The sequence below is a fragment of the Cnephaeus nilssonii genome (genome assembly GCF_951640355.1).
Source record: "Cnephaeus nilssonii genome assembly, chromosome: 2".
NCBI classification, from domain to species: Eukaryota; Metazoa; Chordata; class Mammalia; order Chiroptera; family Vespertilionidae; genus Cnephaeus; species Cnephaeus nilssonii.
Window position 1 is genome coordinate 49,326,877 of NC_137073.1, and position 21,279 is coordinate 49,348,155.

The window sequence follows — 21,279 nt, forward strand, 5'->3', positions numbered from 1 at the left end:
GTCATTTGTCTGTGCTCCAACATTGTTGCAGGAGATGGAAGCGTCTAGCTGACCCATCTTCCACTTGTTCTGGCCTCATTCCCACCCCACCCAATCTTCGCCTTGGACATCTCTAGCACCATGTTCTCATCGCCAGCATCTCACCCTCTCTCTTAGGCTCCCGAGCTCTCGACTTTATATTTACTTTCTTTCATTTGTTTGTTCTAATTTGGCCTGCAGGGCACAGAGATAAGCTCATTACAGTCCTCTGTTAAAGGCACCCTCACTGATCCATGAAAGGTCCCTCTTAATTTACTAATTCCTTGTCTATCTCATTTCCATTCCCCATTTTATGTATGCCCTCATACACAGCATTTTATGTGCTGTTTTTAATTCCCAGAAGTGTTACTGTGCTGTAGACTTCTTTCTTTTTTCCTAAACACTCTCATTTTAAGGTCTATGTTGCTGCTGATGCATCTGATGGTGGTAGTGTCACCCATTAACTGTGTCCAACAATGAGACTCCCCACTGCCACACCCAGCGCTCCAGTGCCTGTAGCCTTTCACGTGTCCCCTCGGTCCTGTGGGACTTCCTCTGGAACCCATGCCCAGGAGTGAGGGTGCAGAGTCCTGGGGGCACATCTACCTGGACCAAGTCCTGCAGGCAGCTTTCCAGAATGGCTCGTCAGTCCATCCGCTCACCAGCAGCAGGGCGGGTTCCGTCTTCCCCTCCCTCCCCCAGGTTTTGTGCTTAGCATTATTTCTTTCATCCCGTTCTTTTTCTGGGTTTAATATTCTTATTTCTGAAAATCATGTATCCTTAGGAAGTTCTTTCAGCAAAGGTCTTTGCGTGATAAATTCTTGGTTTTTTTAAATTACCTTTATTGTTGAAATTATTACAGAGGTCCCCTTTTTATCTCACCACCACCACCATTAACCCCCTCCACCCCACTCCTGCCCCCTCCACAGGCCTTCACCACACTATTGTCTGTCCATGGGTTATGCATATCTATATATATAAAAGGCTAATATGCTAAGTGTCCCTCTGCCCATCTGACTGGTCACTATGACGCACACTGGCCACCAGGGGGCTGACGCTCAATGCAGGAGCTGCCGTGATGCATACTGGCCATTTACAGAGAAACAGCACTGCAGACGTGGCGCCCACAAAGCAACACTTGGCTTCCCCCAAGTGGGACACAGGCCCCACCCCCACCCCAGAGCAACAGCCCACCAAATCGCAGCCAACACTGCCAAGACCCCAAGGCACAAAATGCGGCCCCCAGCCCAGCCTGGAAATGGTGGCTGTGGGCGCCGGGCAATGATGTCATGTAGCAATGCCTGGCATCCCTCTCCCTAGCAACTAACCTCCTTGGAGTTTCTTCAGCCCAAGAACATAACTTGCTTTATATCCAAGTGCAAGTATTTTACACTTTAACCAAATGTTTGTGAAGTGTTTTCCCGTGCCTCATCTCATTTGTTCCTCATGGAAGTCCTGGAATAGGTAGATAGGAGACTCAGTGGAATCCTGTTTTCTTTTCATTAGCTGGAAAACAGAGATTTAGAAAGCTTAGAAACTTGACCCAACTGAAAAGAAGTAAGAAATGGTGGACCTTGAAAATGATTTCAGGTTTTCTCACTGCGCAGAATGTAGTCAAACACTGTTGCAGTTAAATATTTTACCCTTTATTGTCCCTGTGTGATCTACAATAATAATCTGCTTCGTGTTGATATTTACTGCTGTGTTGTTGATAATTACTTGAAAGAGAAGTTGGAGTGCTTCACTGGGCTAGAAAAAGTTTAGCTAAATCAGGAAGCAGGTCTATTTAAGCAAGTTTATTCTATATATATAAAAGGCTAAGTTGACTCACACATGCACGATACATATAAAGCTCTCGCTGGCGCCAGTCGCACACGTGTATTTCGATCTGTCATTGTTGATTGTGAACTTGGTTGACCCTTCTATTATAAAGGGCGCATAGCAATATTAAAATATTTCTTCTAATTAATTTCCTTTCAATGTGCACAAATTCGTGCACCAGGCCACTAGTAAGTATATAAGTTCTTTGGTTAATATCTTCCCTTCCCCACCCCTCCCTTGGGTGATAAATTCTTCATCTTTTTCTGACAATGTCTTTTTTTTTTTTTTTTTACGACACTCTTAATGATACTTGTAAGTAACAAATTGCCATAAATTTAGTGGCTTAAGAAAACGCAAACTTATCATCTTATAATTCTGGAGGTCAGAAGTCCAAAATGCATCTAACCCGCTAAAGTCAAAGTGTGGTCAGGACTGCATTCCTCCTGGGAGATCCAGGGGAGTTCCACTTCCTGGCCTTGTCCAGCTCCCTAGACGGCCACATTCCTTGACTCATGCCCTTCCCTCCATCGTCAGCAGCATAGCATCTCCAAGCCTCTCCAACTCTGACCCTCCTGCTTCTCTCTCACAAGATGCTTGTGACTGCCAGGCCCCTGTAAGGTCATCCAGGACAATCTTTCCATCTCACAATTCTTAACCATTCCTACAAATATCCTTTTGCCATTTGGGTAACTTATTCATGGGTTTTTCAGGATTAGGACATGGACATCATTAAGAGCCTCCCACAATAGTCTAGCTGAGTATTGAATTTTAGGTTGACATTATTTTAAAAAGTATAGTCAACAGATTATATCAAGACTGACACTGTCAGACACCATTAAGGTGTTGGCAGTACAATAGTAAATGAAACAAACCAACACGCTGCCCTCAGAGCCTAAGATGTTTATCTCTCCCACTAGACAGCTTTTAAGCTGATCTCTGTCATTTTTGCCCCCTACATTTGCACTACAGTATTTCTAGATATGGAATTATTTTTTCAACCTCCTGTTTCAGTTAGTTTGGGCAGCATAACAAACTACCCCAAATTTAGAGATCTAAAACAGCAAATATGTATTATTATCCGCCTGGTTCCGGGGGCAACTGGCACCAATGGGCAGTTCTCACTTGGGCTCAGATGTGGCTGCAGTCAGATGGTTGCTGGGCTGTCCTGACTCCTGCCTGGTGAATCTAAAAACCGCCTTCCCTGCTTAGCACTGATGCAATAAGTCAGTCTCAAGACCTCTGACTCCACTTCTGGAAAACTCATCTACTTTCTTTTCAGATACTGTTTCTCTGTCATCTCCCATGTTCTCGTCCTCTGGAACTCCTTTAAAAGTACTTCGGAGCCTCCGCAGTCATCTACGTCTCTCATCAATGCTTGCATATTTTGTATCTTTTTAGCTCCCCATGCTGTGTTCTGAATTAATCTCTGCACTATGTTCCAGTTCACTAATTCTCTCTTCAATTTTATCCAGTCTAGAGTTTAACCAGTACACTGATTGCATTGCATTGGTTACATCTTCTGCTGGCTTTTTTCTCCTCTACCTATTCTTGTTTGATATCCGCCTATTTTTATGTCATAATTTCTTATTCTTTATGGAAATTCCTTGCATCTTATTAAAGATCATAATTGTATTTACTGTGATATAGCTCACTGTCTCTGTTATTTTCATTTCTCCTGAGGTGAGTTCATCTCCTGAGTTAGATTGCTGGCTCTTGCTTCATCCTCCTTTCTCTGCCACCACACCTCCATGTCTAGCAGCTCCCTGGTCCTGAGCTCCCAGTCATGGGAAGCTTACGTCTCCTCTTCCCTAATGCTATTGGATGATTTACAATTTAGGTCTCAAGGCAGTGCGTGGCCTGGCAAAATCCAGACCTTGTAAGATTGGGGCCCAGCAATATGCAGATAATATACATTTCGGCTTCACATCCAAGAGTGTCATGGGCCTGGGATTTTAATTTATATGGTTGGCTCTCTGCACAGTTCTAGGCTTTCTCTCTGGCTTCCAGGGCAGCACTTAATCCACTGTTCACAGATGGTGGGGCAGGAAGGCTCCAGGCTTTATGTGGAGGATCAGCTCAAACAGCCTGATGGGCAGGGGCCAACTCTTCATGTCCCGCCCCTCCTGACATGAGCAGTCCACGCCCTGGTCTCAGTTCCCATGGCTCCCCCTCCCACCCACCCCCGCACCACCTCCCCCCTAACCTCTAGCTTTATTTTTCACTTCACTTCTGGCATCTGGAGATTTTATTGCCTTTCTTTTAAACTTGGCAGTGGATTTCTTTCTTATTGTTCCTTTTTATGGCAGCATTTCCATGCAATTTTAATAGGAGGAGTGCCTGTTTATTTTAGCTGGGCTGTCACATGCTGGACATTTTCATTTGTTCTGTACCTAGAGTTACTCCCCCTGTTTTCAGCCCACTCTCCTCCTCGTCCCCTGTGGTACCTGCCAAAGGGAGGGTCGGACCCTGCCAGCCTTCTCCTGTAGACTGGCCCCCGCCCCTTGTGTATCTTACAGAATCTGGCTTTTTCCACTCTGCTTCTTTCATCAGACTCTTCCTTCCAGTTTAGCTTAAAGGAATGTGCTCAAATCTTCTTTCTACTAATGTTCAAGCATATTCTTTTCACTGTATGGTTTAATCTTTTTTTACTCCTTACTGTCATTGTCCTGAGGCCTCCAGAGTTTGAAGAAAACAATGCATTTACTCAGTCTACTGTCTTGAATGGACGAGCTCAGCTGAGTTCTCGGTGCTGTCTAAGCTTCTTTTTTTCCCCCCTTCGTTTTTGGGCCTAGGTCAGCTTTCTTCTTCATTTCTGACATCTGCTATTCCCTCCCCCACTCCCAGCAGAGGGGCCTTAATCTTTTCTCTCAGAAAAACAGAAACCTCCTGTCTCCCGTCCTCATTCTCCAGTCTGCAAACTCACCTTTCTTATTGCCCATCCTTACCTCTTTGCTTTCTCTCCCGGAGCAAGCGTGCCCCCCCTACTGTCCTCCACTGAACCTTCCATCCAACAAGCTCCATAGGCTCTCTCCTCCCACCCCCACTGCCGAACCTCTTCCCTGGGCAGCCTCCCCACACACAAGATTCCGAAGCTCTGCATCCAGTTCTGACCTTCTTTCTTCAAATTACATTTCTAATTGTTGACTGAATACCCAGTGCTTCTTCAAATTCAACATGTCCAAAGCTGGCATCTTTCTCTCTGAAAAATTAACTCCTCCTCAAGTTGTCCCCATTGCACCGAGTAGTACCATGTCCACTGAGTCACCCCACCACAAATTTGAGTGGTTTTTTTTTTGTGTGTGTGTGTGTGTTTTTACTTCCTTGAATAGTTCTAGAAGTGCAATGGCTAATAGAGTAGCTACTGGCTGCAATTTAAATTTGGATTTAAAGTGATGAAAACAATACAATTGCAAACTCAGTTTTGTTTTATTTTTTCCCCCATACAAATCAATTTTTAATCATTTCAGCTTGCCACCAGCTTCCAGCTCCAGTTCCACTAAGTGCCCCACGTTGAGCTATCCATCTAGTGGGCAGAGGTGACCCAGCTGCTGACCTCTTAATCTACATCTGTCCATGGCAGCATGTTGGTGGATTCTCTAGTGCTAGTGCATGTCTGCTCAATGCTGAAGCCAGAACCCTGGTGCCAAGGTGAGGGTGGTAGAGCAGGTATCCCTCCCTTGAAGTTTAAGTGGAACAGTAGCCAGGGAGGTCTCTGCACTTACTCCCAGAGGTACAGAGGCACATTGCCGGAGCTCACTAGCCACATGTGACCATGGTGGACAGTGCGGTCGGAACATTGCCATCGCTTTTGGAACTTCTGATGGGCAGTGCTGATGTAGGGTGGACTTGCCATTGTCGCTCCCACGTCACTGTTTGGGTTCTCATCATTTCTCACCTGAACTGTCCGTACAGCCCTTGATTCGCCTCCTTTATCTTCTCATTCCAGTCCATTCTCCTCTCTGATCAAATGATGTTTATAAAACCCCGTTCTCTCTTTGGGAGTCATCTATAATAATAAAAGTATAATATGCTAATTAGACCAGATAGCTGAACAACCTTCCAGACGTCACTCCGGACATCCTTCTGGACAAAGGCACAGTGGCGGGGCTGAGGCAGAGGTGGTTACGGGCGATCAGGCAGGCATGCAGAGTGGTTAGGGGTGATCAGGCAGGCAGGTGAGTAGTTAGGGGTGATCAGGCAGGCAGGCAGAGTGATTAGGGGCCATCAGGCAAGCAGGTAGAGTGGTTAGGGGCCATCAGGCAGGCAAGTGAGTGGTTAGGGGCCATTGGGCAAGAAGGCAGAGTGGTTAGGGGCAATCAGGCAGGCAGGCTAGTGGTTAGGGGCCATCAGACAGGCAGGCAAGTGGTTAGGGGCCATCAGGCAGGCAGGCGAGCAGATAAGAGCCAGTGGTCCCGGATTGCGAGAGGGATGTTCCAGATTGCAAGAGGGTGCAGGCCGGGCTGAGGGACCCCCCCCTTCCTGTGCATGAATTTCATGCACCAGGCCTCTAGTTAAGGTATAAGTGGAAGGAGTAGAGTTCAGCATTTTAATGTTGTTTCCTTACATGAACTCTTCAGAGCCTCCCCTGTTACCCTTTTATTTTTATTTGCTTATTGAACAACTACTCAACCTTCAAGATGGAATCCTAGTGTTTGCTACTGTGGGAAGGCAGAGGCGATGTACCTTTTATACTGTGACATCCCTGTAGGTTCCCCTTTTCAGAGTATAGTTCTTATTGTAATGTTTGGCTGGACTGTGAGGCCCTGAAATATAAGAAACTTACCTTCATACTCTACCAGGTTTCCAATGTACCGTATTTTCCGACATATAAGACGACTGGGCGTATAAGATTTTCCTGGGTTAAAAAGTCGTCTTATACGCTGGAAAATATGGTAGTCCAATATATCTAATCCATTATATCTAATCCCATCAATATAGTCTAATATACCGTATTTTCTGGCGTATAAAATGACTTTTTAACCCAGGAAAATCTTATACGCCCAGTCGTCTTATACGCCGGAAAATACGGTATGTAACAGATTAACTTCTCTTCTGGCATCTAGATAGATACTGGCTACGTGCTAACTTTAGGAGGAACAAATGGCCTTTCAAATCGCGCTCTGTGTTCTGTTGTTGAAGAACTCCAAGGTTGTAAAGGGTGATAGGGGACCTTCCCACAAATATCGAATCCTAGCTTCGGGGTAGCTGTGATTTCTCCCTACCCCCTGACTCCAAGCCACATATGTTATAAAGAGAAACATTCAGCATGGGGCAAATGTAGGTTTACAGCTGTTCACATGGAAAATAATATAATAATTAATACATAATAAAACAGGAATAAACTGTGTTTTACAACTGTAAACCTACTTTCACGCCACCCTGTATTTTCTTTAATAAAATACCTTCAATATGAGATGGGTATGTTAATTCATTACTTCAAACATAAAACAGCAGATGCGCATTCTCTCACAGCTCAGGGTCCACAAAACCAGGTTGTCGGCAGGGCTGCCCTCCCAGAGGCTCTAAGACAGACTCCTTCCTGCCTCCTCCAGCCTCTGGCCGCTCCTGGTGTTCTTACCTTCACCTTCAGATGACCTTGACCTTCACATGAACTTAACCTTCACACGACCTTCATCTTCACATGACCTTCTTCCCTGAGTCTGTCTCAAATCTCCCCCTCCCACATCATATTCCAGATGAGCTCATCTTGAGTTCCTTAACTTAATGACATCTACAAGGATCATATTTCAAAATAAGGTCATATTCACAGGTACCTGGGTTAGAACCTGGATGTATCTTTTAGGGGAACACAGTCCAACCTGTGACATGTGAGTATAAAAGGAGGGTCTAACAGCTGGTTTCCTCCCTTCCTGAGCCTTACCTAGGCAGACCCAGCAAACTCTAGCCTTCATTTCTGTGCATTGACATTAAGACACACACACACACACACACACACACACACACACACACACACACACACCACAAGCCCAAATCAAGAGAGGAGAGAAGGCTGTTTAACTCAGCCAGTTCTCTCTCTTCATGACGCATTCACCCCACTCCCTTCGGCTGGATTTTTTTCAATGCGTAACAATGATCATTAAATAATAAAGCGTAGACCAAAATAAACATGTTTAGTTTTCAAAGACATTCTTCGGGTACAAAGCTTTTAAGTGAAAATGGATATGTAGATGTAGGGTTACTTTAAGCATGCATGCCTGTGCACGAGTACGCCGTGGAAAAAGACTCGGGGTAAATGTCTCTGTAGAGCAGTGGTTCTCAACCTTTCTAATGCCGCGACCCTTTAATACAGTTCCTCATGTTGTGGTGACCCCCAACCATAAAATTATTTTCGTTGCTACTTCATAACTGTAATTTTGCTACTGTTAATGAATCGTAATGTAAATATCTGTGTTTTCCAATGGTCTTAGGCGACCCTGCTAGCAGTTCTCAACCTGTGAGTCGCGACCCACAGGTTGAGAACCACTGCTGTAGAGCCTCCATAGTGAATATGTTTTGCTTCAGTGATAAGAAGGAGAAACATTTTTTAAAACATGGGAAGTTTTAATGAACTTTTTATGAATTGCCCAGGACAGTTTGTATTTTTTAAAAAGCAAGATAAGTGGGCCAATTGGGGTTCTTGGCACAGATCTGATTGTGCTGTGAGTGACTCGGACACTGATTGTGCTGTGAGTGACTCAGACACTCTGTAGATTGTGGAGTGGTGTTAACATTGTTATTTTTCAGGGCCTCGTAGACTTGCACAGCAATAGAAATTGAAATCCATGGTCTTCATCAGGGAGGTTTCCCTGGTGCCGGGTAGCAGGCCTGAGGGGGGAACAGGCCCTCTCCCTTCACCATAGCGTGTAATGAGGCATCCACACTACACCCATGCTTTGTTTGCCGGGCACATTTCATAATGAGCCCTGTATCTCTCACCGGCAACACCGTTCAGCTTTGACAGGCGTGTGTTCTCCAGTCTTTAACTCTTTTGAGGTCAGCCCTGTGTCTGGCATGTTACTATCAAGTGCACTTTGCTCCCAGAGAATGTTCCCATTTGGCTTCTAACATGTTGATAAATTATTGAAATTTCAATTACTTTTGGTTCCCAATTTAGCAGGATGGAGACATCCAAAGTACTTATTATGAAAGCTTTTCACCTGCTTTCAGAGAAGCGTTTGCCTCGCAGGGTTTGGCGCCAGGGCTGCAGGGTCAGGTTCTGCTCCTCCCGCCGCTGGGACTAAAGGGCTCGTGGCCCGGGAAGTCCCTCAGCTCAGTGCTGCTGAGGATGTGGGCGCCTTCCCGGGAGCGTCAGACCTCCTGGGAGCTTGTTGGGAGTGCGGGCTCCTGGGCCTTATCCGCATCTGCTGGGTCAGAACCCCCAGGGGGATGCGTGTTTTTGACAGCCCTGGACAACTGGTGCACCTACACGTTTGGAAAGCCCTGCCTTCGATACCCTGGTGCTAATTCTTCCCAGCAGGGCCTGCGGCCCACTTGCTAGAGCCTGTCACCCTTTTGCAAGGGCCTGTGGGTGCTGCAGTCAGTTTGCCCTTTAAGATAGACGCTGTACACAGCGACAAAGCTGTGCTCAAGGTCATCTGAAAGACCAATTTCTACAATCTTCACTGACTTGTCACTGAACCGTCACCACAGAGAAGCAGGATTTGAACATTTAAATTCTGTGCAGGTAAACGTGTGTTCTAAGTATCCTTCAGAGGGCCCTGTTGTTCATTTTTACACAAAAGCACTATTTAGATATTCCTTCCCACTGCCCCAGGGATAAGCCCATCTTCAAGGTGCCACCTCTGTCTCCACCTTACCAGCTCGCATCTCTCTTCTACCTGCAGTTCTTCAAACGCAGCACGTCAGCATAATGCCTGCGCTCGTGTGTAAGCTGTTCCCCCAGCCCACTCACCCGCGCCACCACCAAAGCCAGCCCTGTCCACCTGTCAGACTGCTGAGTACCGCTCCCTCCTGAACCCGTCCCTGATCATCTCAGATGGAGGCATACCTTCCCCTTCTCTGCTTCCTACACCACTTGGGACAGACGTTTATAGCCCGCAGTGTGCACTGTGTTGAATTTATTAGTCTCCCTCCTCTGAGCTCTGAGCTCCATGGGAGTGGAGATTCCATCCTGGCTCCTCGGCTGCAGTGCCCGGCCCAGCGTCAGGCACATGAGGAATAGACTTCCTTAGAGAGGATCGCTCCACCTCTGCCGGGCGCTTCCAGTGCCTTAGACAGCATGCCCACCTCGTATTTGTGGAACCCAGGTGATGGCCATGGCAGGTCTAGTGAAGAATACAGTGACACCTTAAAAAGAGAGATAACATAAAGCCAATTATATTTTTTTAAAAAAAAGAACACAGTGACACCAGTGACATGAATGTGGACTCAACCAACTTACCTTGTTAGTGAAGCTGATTCCATAATGTAGATCAGTGTCCTACATCCACCATCTGGCCAGGGAATCCACCCGCTGTGTCTAAAGGCATTATTATTATTATGTTATTATTTTATTATTTTATTATTTCAGGTGCGAGAGCTTCAGACCCGACTGCAGAGCGTGCAGGCCACAGGGCCCTCCAGCCCCAGCCGCCTCACTTCCACCAACCGCCCCGTTAACCCCAGCACCGGGGAGCTAAGCACGAGCAGCAGCAGCAATGACATCCCCATCGCCAAGGTGAGCTTCTGGGGGCAGCCATCAAGTTGGGTACTTTAGGTCAAAACAGTGTTTCTCAACCTGTACCGAGGTGGCCGCTGTGCAGGCATGCGATGAGCTCAGACACCCAGGGGCTTCCCGAGGGTCCCACACAGGCCTCCCACGCTGGAGCTGCAGGGAGATAACCCACTGGTGGTTTTAAGTCTCTCTCAGCTGCAACCTGGACTCCAGCTCCCATTAATCAGCCAGCTGGAGCATGTCACCACTGACAGGTCCCTGTGGAGAGGGAGACGTTTTGTCAGGTTCTCCAACACTAAGGGGTGGATGAAGAGGTGCTCGCGAGGACTAAGGTTCAGCCCAGGAGGGGACCCTACGTGATGAACCACGGTCTCCCCGCTCATAGGACTGCCGGCGCCGCCAGCAGGAAAATAGGTTAGGCTGGGCGGCCACGGTCGCTGGAGAAGGAGCCCCTCCCGCTCTTGGCCACAGCTCCAGGCTCATATGTGGAGTCCATGCTAGAGAGACGGTTCAAACTGTACCCTTCCTCTTCCCCGGGAGCCAGCCAGGCTCCACAAGAAGATCAGTTCTCAGCCATCACGTTGAGTACTTTGGGTCAAAACAGTGTTTCTCAACCAGAAGTGATTTTGTCCCCCGAGGGATAGTTAGGTGGCAGTATCTGGAGACAAATTTGATGGTCACAAGTGGAGTGTTACTGGTACCTGTGGCTAGAAGCCAGGGATGCTGCCACACATCCTGCAATGCACAGCACAGCCCCACCACAAGGAGCACCAGCCCCCAATGTCAGCGGTGCTAGGGTTGAGAACCCTGGGTTAAATGGAGGGTAGAAAAATTGGACAAGTGAATTGTTTCTAAGGCATGAATCAGTGTAGTTGCCATGGTCAACCAGAGGGCCGATAGAAACTGTGTGAACAGTTTATCTAGGGAATGGCGTGTCCTTTTTTTTGATAGTTTGTTGTTTTGCTTTTTAAGATTGCTGAGAGGGTGAAGCTATCCAAGACCAGGTCTGAATCTTCATCGTCTGATCGGCCCGTCCTGGGCTCAGAAATCAGCAGCATCGGGGTGAGTGTCCATGAGAAGCAGGGCCAGAAAGTTCCCAATAGAGCTGCACAGACAATGGCTTAGAGGTCATGGAGGAACTTCCAAGGTTCACTTCCAATGAACCAGTTAATTATTATAATAATTACGATTTCCTCCCAGAGTCAGATTAAAACGTACAGTGGTTCCCACATGGTGAATCACTTCTTCAGCGTTAAGGGAGACTTTCTTTCTCGACTTGAAACTGTTCAGAGAGAAATGATTTAAGTCTAGTTGCTGGTGATGTACGTGAAAGTCTGGAACTGTTTGCTTTATATCCGCCTGCTCCCCAGAGACTGAGCCGGGAAGCCCTAAAAGTACTTCACCTTTTGCACACCTCCTTGAAAGGCAGTGCCCTCTCCAGTGGAGACAAACGCTGCCTTTGAAGTGAAGCCCAGGGGCTCTGACAGACCAGGACCCTCTAGCCCAGCACCAGAGTGCTCATTTGTAGAGCCTGCCAGCACCCAGGGCTAGGCTGAGGGATGGTGGAAAGGCAGCGGTTTAGGTTCCCCGGGGGGTTCCTTTTAGGATTGGGGATGAGGTTAGGAGAGCCAGCTGTTTGATCCTCAGGGGTGGGAGAGAGCCTGAATGGCACTTTCAAGGCCCTGATTTAGAATTCTACGCTGAGCAAAATTTGCATCATCCAGATTCCATGCCAAATTTAAATTGTGAAATTAAAGGAGTCGGCCACTCTCCGTGGCTACAGCAGCCAGGGACAAGGGCCTGGGGTGGCAGGGTTTCAGGAAGGGGGAAGGGAGTCCACACTCTGCTCAATATCCAACACGCTGGGGACTCTCGGGAGGCATTATCCCCAGCGGCATGCATTTGAAGGATGCAGCTATATTTTGGTCCTGTCTCTGTATTGCTTTCACAGCGCGTAGTTAGCTTTCCGCACTAGAATTATATACAAACTGAGAAAGACCAGGGTAACCATCTTCTGGGGCCTGATCCTCAGGAATAGAAGCTTTAAATAATTTTTGCATGCAAAGCATGCCTGGGGGTCAGTGTTCCTGAAGTGACACTGTCCCAACGGGGACTTATGCTCGCCCGTACAGGTATCCAGCAGCGTGGCGGAACACCTGGCCCACTCTCTCCAGGACTGCTCCAACATCCAAGAGATCTTCCAAACTCTCTACTCACATGGGTCTGCCATCTCCGAAAGCAAGATTAGAGAGTTTGAGGTGGAGACAGAACGGTTGAACAGGTAAAGGGAAGCCTGTGTACCTGCGTGGTGGTGGGAGCCGCCCTCCTTCCCCTTTGCAAAGGTCGACCGAAGTGGGCTTGTGTATCGTGGCGCTGTGATGCTGCCAGGCTAGTGGGTGGGAGTTCCAGCACCTTGCTCATCACAGGAGCGCTGACAGCAAGCAGGCGGGGCTGGCTTCGCAGGCGGGAGCCTGAGACGGGAATGTGTGGGGCCTCGTGCTCGGAAGGACCCCACACTTGCTTTACTGCTCTGCTCTCACTGTTTTAAATTCTTTTTATATATATATCACTAGAGGCCCGGTGCACAGGTGGGGTGGGATCCGGCAGGCCCAGCCCCAATCAGCGGATTGAGGCTGGGCCTGTCGGGAGGAGGAGACGGCGGGAGGTTGGCCGGCCACCCGCCTCAGTCAAAGCCAGGCCAGCCAGAGGGAGGGACTGTAGGCGGTGGACCGGCCGGCCCCGCCCCTGAATGGGGTAGAGAGGCCGATCAGGGGTCAGCGCCCGGGGGAGGGGCCATGGGAGGTTGGCCGGCCAGCCCCACCCCCAATTGGTGTTATTTACGGCATTCCGGTCGCTGGCTTTTTATATATATAGATATTTTTTTATTGATTTCAGAGAGGAAGGGAGAGAGAGAGGGAGAGATGGGTGGAGGGAGAGAAACATCAATGATGAGAGAGAATCATTTATTGGCTGCCTCCTGCAGGCCCCACACTGGGGATCAAGCTCACAACCTGGTCATGTGCCCTGATCAGGAATCAAACCATGATCTCCTGGGTCATAGGGTCGATGCTCAGCCACTGAGCCATGCCTGCTGGGCTGTTTTAAATTCTTAGTTTATGAACGAGGGGCCGGCCTTTTCATTTGGCACTGTCCATTGGAAATTATGTTGTAATTCCCGGAGCAGTTCATTCAGGATGACAAATAGGTCAGAATGACAACATGGCCACCAAGCATGCAGGCCTGTGCTCCCGAGAACCACAGAGAAAGTTCTGGAATGTTGAGTCAGCATCCCAGAGACACCGGGAGGCACCAGGAGCCAGGCATGGCAGTCGGATGGAGGCACTCCTGCGGTTCACAGGGCGTGCTGGTCTGAGCCTCCCTGTTCTAACTGAGGGTTGCCTAATTTTATTTATGGTTTTTGCAACTGTGCACAATCCTCAGTACGTATATTCTATCTTACTTAGAACAGTTTGCCATGTACCCAGTTTTATGGATTCCTCCCAAGTCTCACAACAGAGGTAGTTTGAGTTTGCTCTCCTGCCTCTGGGCAAAGACTGGCTCGTGTGTCCTTCCAGCAATGAGAAAGAGCTGCTATTAAAAAAAAAAAAAAAAAAGGCAAAGGACCAGAGCCAGACCATGGTAACCACACTGACTCAGAGTCAGTCCCGTGGTGGCAGAACGGACTGTCGAGTCTCACCCGAGTGTGATGTGGCTGCCTCGACCTCCCAGTCTTCAGGGGGAGGGCACAGTAAGAACTGGAAAGGCTTATGAACTAACCAGGAAGAAATGCGCAGGCCCTCCCCATCCACCGTTGCTTAATACCATTCCCCTTGCGCGTGGCAAACCTGAATAAATTGAATTACTGTGTTAGTCCTCCCTGACTTGAAGCTGTTTAATATAGTGCTTGGGAACGAAGGAAATGTGGCAAATCTAGGTCATTTTAAATCTTGAAATTAAATGGTTTCCGTGTTAAATCCAAAATACTTATGAGTGGCAGTCCTGATGATTACCTTGTAGCAGGGAAGAAGCAGCCCGCTTCGTACCCCAGGCCCGGGGGTGCTCAAAAATGGAAGCAGATGTGCCCTTTGCAATTTAATGAAGTCAGCTGCCTCAGGGGCTCTGGTTTTAGTGAGGATCTCCTCTCTACAGATTCTGGGATTTAACAAGCCTGCTTTGTAGTTGAGCTTGAGGGAGGCTCCTTTCTCTTCAATGAAGTGCACCTAGAAGAGACCAAAGAAGGAGGGAATATTTGGTGCTGTAGCTCACATTATCGTGGTGTTAACGGTTTACAAAGGGCGCGCACAGACAACCACTTAATCACCACCGTGGGAGGGCGGAATAGTCCCATTTTGCAAATGAGGAAACACAGGCTCCCAGGATGAGGGACTCGCCCCCAGTCCAGAACTACGAATTAGCCTCCTCAGAAACCACGCCCTGCCCTTTGACGTTGCCTCTCCATTGTCCTCTCTGCAGTCGTAGCTGCAGCTATAATGTGGGAGTTCTTAAAAATAACCTAACAGCATGCCCTCACGTCTGTTATTTAGCTACGTATGGCAACATTGGAGGCCCATTACACTCCAAAAAATGACAGCCTTTAACTTTGTGTGTGTGTGTGTGTGTGTGTGTGTGTGTGTGTGTGTGTGTGTGTGTTGCGGGGGAGAGTCATACTCCTCAAAAGTGCTTCCTCGTTTAACCTGCTACGTGCTAAGCTACCTGGCCTGCAAAAGAAAGTAAAACAGACACGGTCCCTGCTAGGGACCTAGACAAAAAGCAAAGGAATAAGATCATAAGAAAGCTCCAAGTCAGAACTGATTTTTGATAGGTGGCCAGGGAAGGCATCTCGGAAGAGGCAATGTTTCCGTTGAGATTTTAAGAGGAAAAAGGAGCGGCCATGTGGCAAAGTAAGAAGTGTCTTATGGGCCAACTTAATCAGCCGCGAGGTTGGCAGGAAGTAGGACATGTCCAGAGGCCAATGGAGCTAAAATAGAGTAAGTGAGAGGAGGAGTTACGTGAGAGGAGGAGGCAGAATAGGCAGGGCTGGGTGGGATATGGATTTTGAGGCCAAGGACAAAGTTTACTCTTTATCCTAAAAGTCAGTGAACGCTGTTTGAGGGTGTTAAGTAGGGAAGAGAACAGATCTGATATAAATTTTGAAGGATTACTCAGGTGTGAGGAATGGAAAGGGTGGGGCCAGAGCAGAAGTCTGCAGTGGGCCCGCGTGGCCAAAACGGAGAGGATGTGAAGGGGCGGGGGCAGTATTTGTTTACTGGTAAAATCAAGGGAAACGGTATCTGGTTTAGATCTGGATCTGAGAGACAGGGATGGTCTCGGAGATCCTCAGGTAGCTCACCTGTGTCGTTGGGTAGACGATGGAGGCATTGACTGAGCTGAGGGAGGACAAGGTTTGGGGAAAATCAAGAGTCCGACCGGAGAGAGTTAAATCTGAAGTGTCCCTGTGACAACCAAACAGAAAAACCCGTAAACAGAAGAGAGGTCCGGGCTGGGGAAGTGTGGGCGCCATGGGAATACAGATGCCTGTTAAAGCCATGGGACAGGACAAACAGCACCCCCATGGGGACAGTGTTGACAGCGGAGGGGGTCGGGGACTGAGTCCTGAGGAAATGCCAACACTCACAGCTTTTATAGACAACAGGAGCCAGCAAAGGAGACAGAAGAAACAGCCTTTAAGGCAGGAGGGAAACCAGCAGAGACCTGTCATGGCCCAAGCGAAGGAGAGCATTTTAAGAGGAAGGAGTGGCCCACTCGCGGGGTGTTCCTGGAGAAGGCCTCTAAGGCAGCCTTGGCCACCCGGAGGTCTGGGAGCTGGAAGACAGTTTCATCTGATTCATGGGGACCAATGTATGCAGAAGCAAGCTGACAGGTAATGAGAAAGTAGGGACTGTGTCAGGACGTCTCAGTGTGAGCAAGGATAGACAAGTACGTTCTTGCAACACCTTGCATCGAACTGACCTGGAGCCGCCTAAGCCTCAGTGTTCACTAGGCATCTCCCATGTGGGTGAGTGTCTCTGTGTTCTGTGCTCAGATATGTGGTTGTAAGATGGATTCTCAAGCCCCTCAACATGTCAAGAGTCGCTTGCATGTTGTGAGTGACACCCTCCGTCTCTGTAGGACTTGGTGATCAGAGCACTACAAAAGGGTGTGTCCCGGGGAAAAGAGGGTCAGTGTCCTGGGATAGAAAACAGAGGAGCTGAAGGCTTATGCTTTCCTGATTTTGTCCTAAGCTCATCTGCTCTGAGTGTGTAGTTCTGATTTCTGTAAAGCCCAGTGTTCCCACTGCTTGTCCTGCTGGGAGTTAGCAGCTGCAGGATGTCGACCTGGAAGGAGCTGTGGACACGCTCCGCAGTTCCTGGTCCTCTTCCCGGTGAGGCCTGCCAGGCGGTTTCTCTCTCTCACTAACTCACCTTTTGCTTCTGCTCTGTAGCTAGCGATTAAGAGCACAGGATCTGGGGTCAAAGTGCCTGGTTCAAACTCCAGGACAAGGTACTTAACTTCTCTGTGCCTCCATGTCCTCCTCTGAGAAATGGAGATAATAATACTTAATGCAAAAGGCAATGGAGAGGGTTACTGAGCAAGGGCTTAGCGCGTGGTCACTGTAACTATGATGCTGTCTTTCGTCTGTCCTTGTGGACAGTGGTTTATTGAAGTAGACTGGTCCTGCCCTCCTGAGGGCCTGAGGCCACGCAGTCAGCTCCTTTCCCTGGTACATGGTCGAAGGCTGGGTGGGAAATAACTGGGCGCTTATTCTCATTTCTAATTCACACAGTGACCCTTCTACCTACAGTCACTTCCTTTATTTGTTTCATGTCAGTTGCATTTGCTAAAACATCTGACGGGCTCACATCCTAACCTGCATTTCCAGCCTGAAGCCAGATTAGACGACTAAAATATTGGCGAATTAATTGTGATCCTAGTGTGAAATGGTGAAAGAGATTTTTCTTCCTTTGTAGCCGAATTGAACACCTCAAATCCCAAAATGACCTCCTGACCATAACCCTGGAAGAATGCAAAAGCAACGCGGAGAGGATGAGCATGCTGGTGGGCAAATACGAATCCAACGCCACAGCCCTGCGGCTGGCCCTGCAGTACAGGTGGGGCGCGGAGGGGCGGGCGCCGTCGCGTAGAAAGGCGTTCGTACTAACCTTCTGCATAACGTGGAAAGCAGGCTTTCAGAGGACATCTGGGGGGTCGGACCAGCAAACACTCGTGCGATACATATTGGAAATCAGTGAGCACCCTGTCGCCATTAAGGAAGTGAGAGTAATGGGTCTGGCGTTAGTAAGGAAGTCTTTGTCTGCCAGCACATTCAACTTAGCTGTTACTTCACTCAAGTGACGTCAATCAAAATAGCAATCTTTGCGTTACATATTCATTCGTTGTTCTTTTCAGTATTTATTCATGGTCGGACATATTTTACGTTGTTGTAAATCTAGTGCATTCCATTTCTTCAACGTGTTACAGTTGTGTAATGTTGCTTAGGAGCCTCCATGTATTTTGGCTGTATCCCCTGCATCAGGTTTGTGTACTGTTTTGTTTTGTTTTTTATTTACCCATTTTTCTGCAAGACTTGTGCAGACTTTGACATTGAAAATAATTCTATGGTGAACAATTTAATGCAGATAATATCTTCATTCTTTTTTTAAAAATATATTTTATTGATTTTTTTACAGAGAGGAAGGGAGAGGGATAGAGAGTCAGAAACACCGATGAGAGAGAAACATCGATCAGCTGCCTCCTGCACACCTTCCACTGGGGATGTGCCCAAAACCAAGGTACATGCCCTTGACCGGAATCGAACCTGGGACCTTTCAGTCCGAAGGCCAACGCTCTATCCACTGAGCCAAACCGGTTTCAGCAATGTCTTCATTCTTTTTAACATTTTCCTGGGGATAAAATACCTGAAGCAGGAATTGCAGGTCAAAGGATAAGAATATTTTCATGGCTCCTCAGGCGAGCTGCCCGTTTTTCCCATAAAAACAAGCCAGTCTGAATAAACTATGATGCATTCACTGATGAGCAAGTAGTGTATGAACGTACCACCTCTTTTAAGCCTCATCGTCTTTGGAATTTATCTACTTTTAAATGACTGCTTTTAATAACTACCAAGGTATGCCTGTGATTGTCTTCACAGGTTTATTTTATTAGTGTCACCACCTAAGCATATTTGCCAGGTTCCCAGCGTAATGATTGTATCTTACTCTTGGCATCCTCTAAAAAGTTCAATATTGTTTGAAGAAACATTGTTTCTTCAGGAAACAAAATCAAACCAAAATATACAAGAGAGCAGGCGCACTTGCCCACAGGCACACCAGAGCAAACAGGTAGCCCCGTGTGGCTAAGGCCGAACCAGGCCGCTCCGCACTCAGGCTGCCTTCCATCTCCCCTCTCTACCCTGGGAGGAGGGGTGCCAGCACCCAGGCTCCTGACGGGCCCTTTTCCTTATCACTCAGCGAGGGAAGCTGAAAGGAGAGGCATCAAAAAACAGAGGGCCTGTTGAGTTAAGCAATATTCCCCCTACTCAGCGTGGAGACGCTCATCAGTTATTTGCTTAGGGGGGGATTTCCGCGGGCATCTTGTCCCAGACCACTCGGCACTATGCACGTGCTCCGCGGCCTGTGGATGTGGCTCCCTGGAGGTCACCAGGGGGTCACCAGCAGCAATGAGAAGGGGTCACTTTTTGGTCCTCTACCTGGTGTGCCCATGATAATGGGCAGGAAGACAAGAGACTAATGTTTTTTTTTCTTCTAGAAATCCAAACTCATACCCTTGTCAGAGATTTTGTATTTCATGAGACGATTTTACAAGTATCTGTAGAACTGGGAGCCACATGTGACTATGCAACGTGAAATATGGCTACCGCAACCCAGGAGCTGGATTTTTCATGTCACTTAGCTTACTTTTTGTTTTGTTTTTCATTTAAATAGCCACATGTGGCTAGTGGCTACTATATTGAATAGTGAGGATCTAGGTCAAAATAGTCTCCTTTCTGGGGCATAACATTAGTTCTCTATTATTATATAACTGTTATTATGTCACAGTTTTTTAGGGTCAAGAATCTGGGAGTGATTTAGCTAGGTGGTTCTGACTCAGGGTCTTTTCAGAGGTCCTGGGAGCCGTCCACCCGGTACCGTGTGGAACCGGACTAAACAAGGGTGTGGACACCCGCACACGGGTTGGATTACCTTTCCCTCTTGGTGGATCACCCCAAGGGCAGCCACCTTGCCTCTCCCACATGCATTGTTTCTTGTATTTTTCTGGATCCTGGCTTAAAGTCAGAAGGCAGGGGCACAGCATAGCAGGGCACGCCTGGGCTCCGTCCAGGGTGTTTCCTCGCAGACAGGACGCGGGGCCGAGAGCAGGGCTGGAGCCGGAGGGGGGGTGGTGGGGGGCAGCGCTGCGGTGAGGAGGCTCCGGCCCGCGGCCCGCGCTGAGGTGCTGTGCTCTGTTTCAGCGAGCAGTGCATAGAAGCCTACGAACTCCTCCTGGCGCTGGCCGAGAGCGAGCAGAGCCTCATCCTGGGGCAGTTCCGGGCGGCAGGCGTGGGCTCCTCCCCTGGTGAGTGTGGCCCGACCCCTGCCCCTCTCCCTCATTTCGTCCCCCGCCTCTTCTGCCCCACTGCCCCCCTCTCGGCTGCCGGCATTGGAACAGCCCCTACCCCCAGCCCCCGCCACACACACACACACACACACACACACACACACACACACACACACACACACACAATGTGAAATTCGCTTGTCAAGAGTGTTTTTCGTTTTTTTCCTCATGACTGAGTGAGTCGATTGTTTAGTTGAATGCAGCGAGAACTGGAGTGGAAACAGAATTACAGACAAGTTAAAACAAACAAGCCCTCTTAGGAAACATTCTCCGGGCTGACAGTAGGCCCAGACGGAGCGGAGGCCCAGGTTCGAAGTGAGAGGGACCGGTGTCTCCACGGCTTCTCTGTGGTGCTGGGGGCTGAGGGCCCTTCGCGGCCCACGCCGCCTTTGCCCATCGGGCAGCTTCTGTTGGCTGTGCTCTCTCCAGGTCTGTTCCTCCGGGGAGCCGGAAGCACGAGCTCCCCCCACCTGTCCCCAGGTGTCTGGGGAGCACAGAAGATTGGTTCCCCACCCTGCGCTCGTCACTCACAGAACGCTGATGCCCAGCCCTGCCCCGAGGTGGAGCACAGGTGTATGCCCGCCTCCCTCCTGCCCCAGGGGCCCTGTGTCCTGTCGGCCTGTTTGCCCCTCCAGCCTGCACTGCCCCCACTCTGTCCTCCATTCTGAGTCACTAGAAGGAGTATTAATTGAAAAAGACACAAGCGTGGCATCCTAATTAGCAGCATTGGCTGAAACTTCACCTGCCTGCGGCCCTCGCCCTTGCAATAAGGTGAGGCGGTCTGCAGTAGAACTGGTGCGTGGGCAGCAAGAGAGATCGGGAAAGAGGGGTTCCCCCTGCAGTACTGAGGCTGGAGCCCACACTTTATAACAGCAGCAGCTTCAGAGAAGTAACAGCAGCAGCTTCAGAGAAGTAACAGCAAGTCAACAGAAAGCTGAAGTGACCGGGTCACCAGCGATGGGCGGTGTGGGCAGGCCGAGCCTCCCCAGACGGGGCCAGGAGCTGTGAGCCCCACCGGGGCTTGTCCTTCCAGGAGATGCCTTGCAAAGGTCACCCTCGGGGCACCTCTGGAATGAGCGTCCCCGTCCCGCCAGGTCCTCCCTTGTCTGGGGTGTAGCTTTTGCACAGAACACCCACATAGTTTTCCTCCT

General features: G+C 48.8%; 1 protein-coding gene across 3 annotated transcripts in view; it reads left to right on the forward strand.

The window, feature by feature from the left end:
• Window positions 1-21,279, forward strand: part of MCC (MCC regulator of WNT signaling pathway) — a 378,683-nt gene that overhangs the window by 325,248 nt on the left and 32,156 nt on the right. For all 3 annotated transcript variants that reach the window (XM_079784445.1, XM_079784447.1, XM_079784446.1), the window contains 5 exons: window positions 10,370-10,516; window positions 11,486-11,575; window positions 12,646-12,794; window positions 17,482-17,622; window positions 19,983-20,086. In XM_079784445.1, the coding sequence (XP_079640571.1) occupies window positions 10,370-10,516; window positions 11,486-11,575; window positions 12,646-12,794; window positions 17,482-17,622; window positions 19,983-20,086 (631 nt within the window). The remainder of the gene's footprint in view (window positions 1-10,369; window positions 10,517-11,485; window positions 11,576-12,645; window positions 12,795-17,481; window positions 17,623-19,982; window positions 20,087-21,279) is intronic.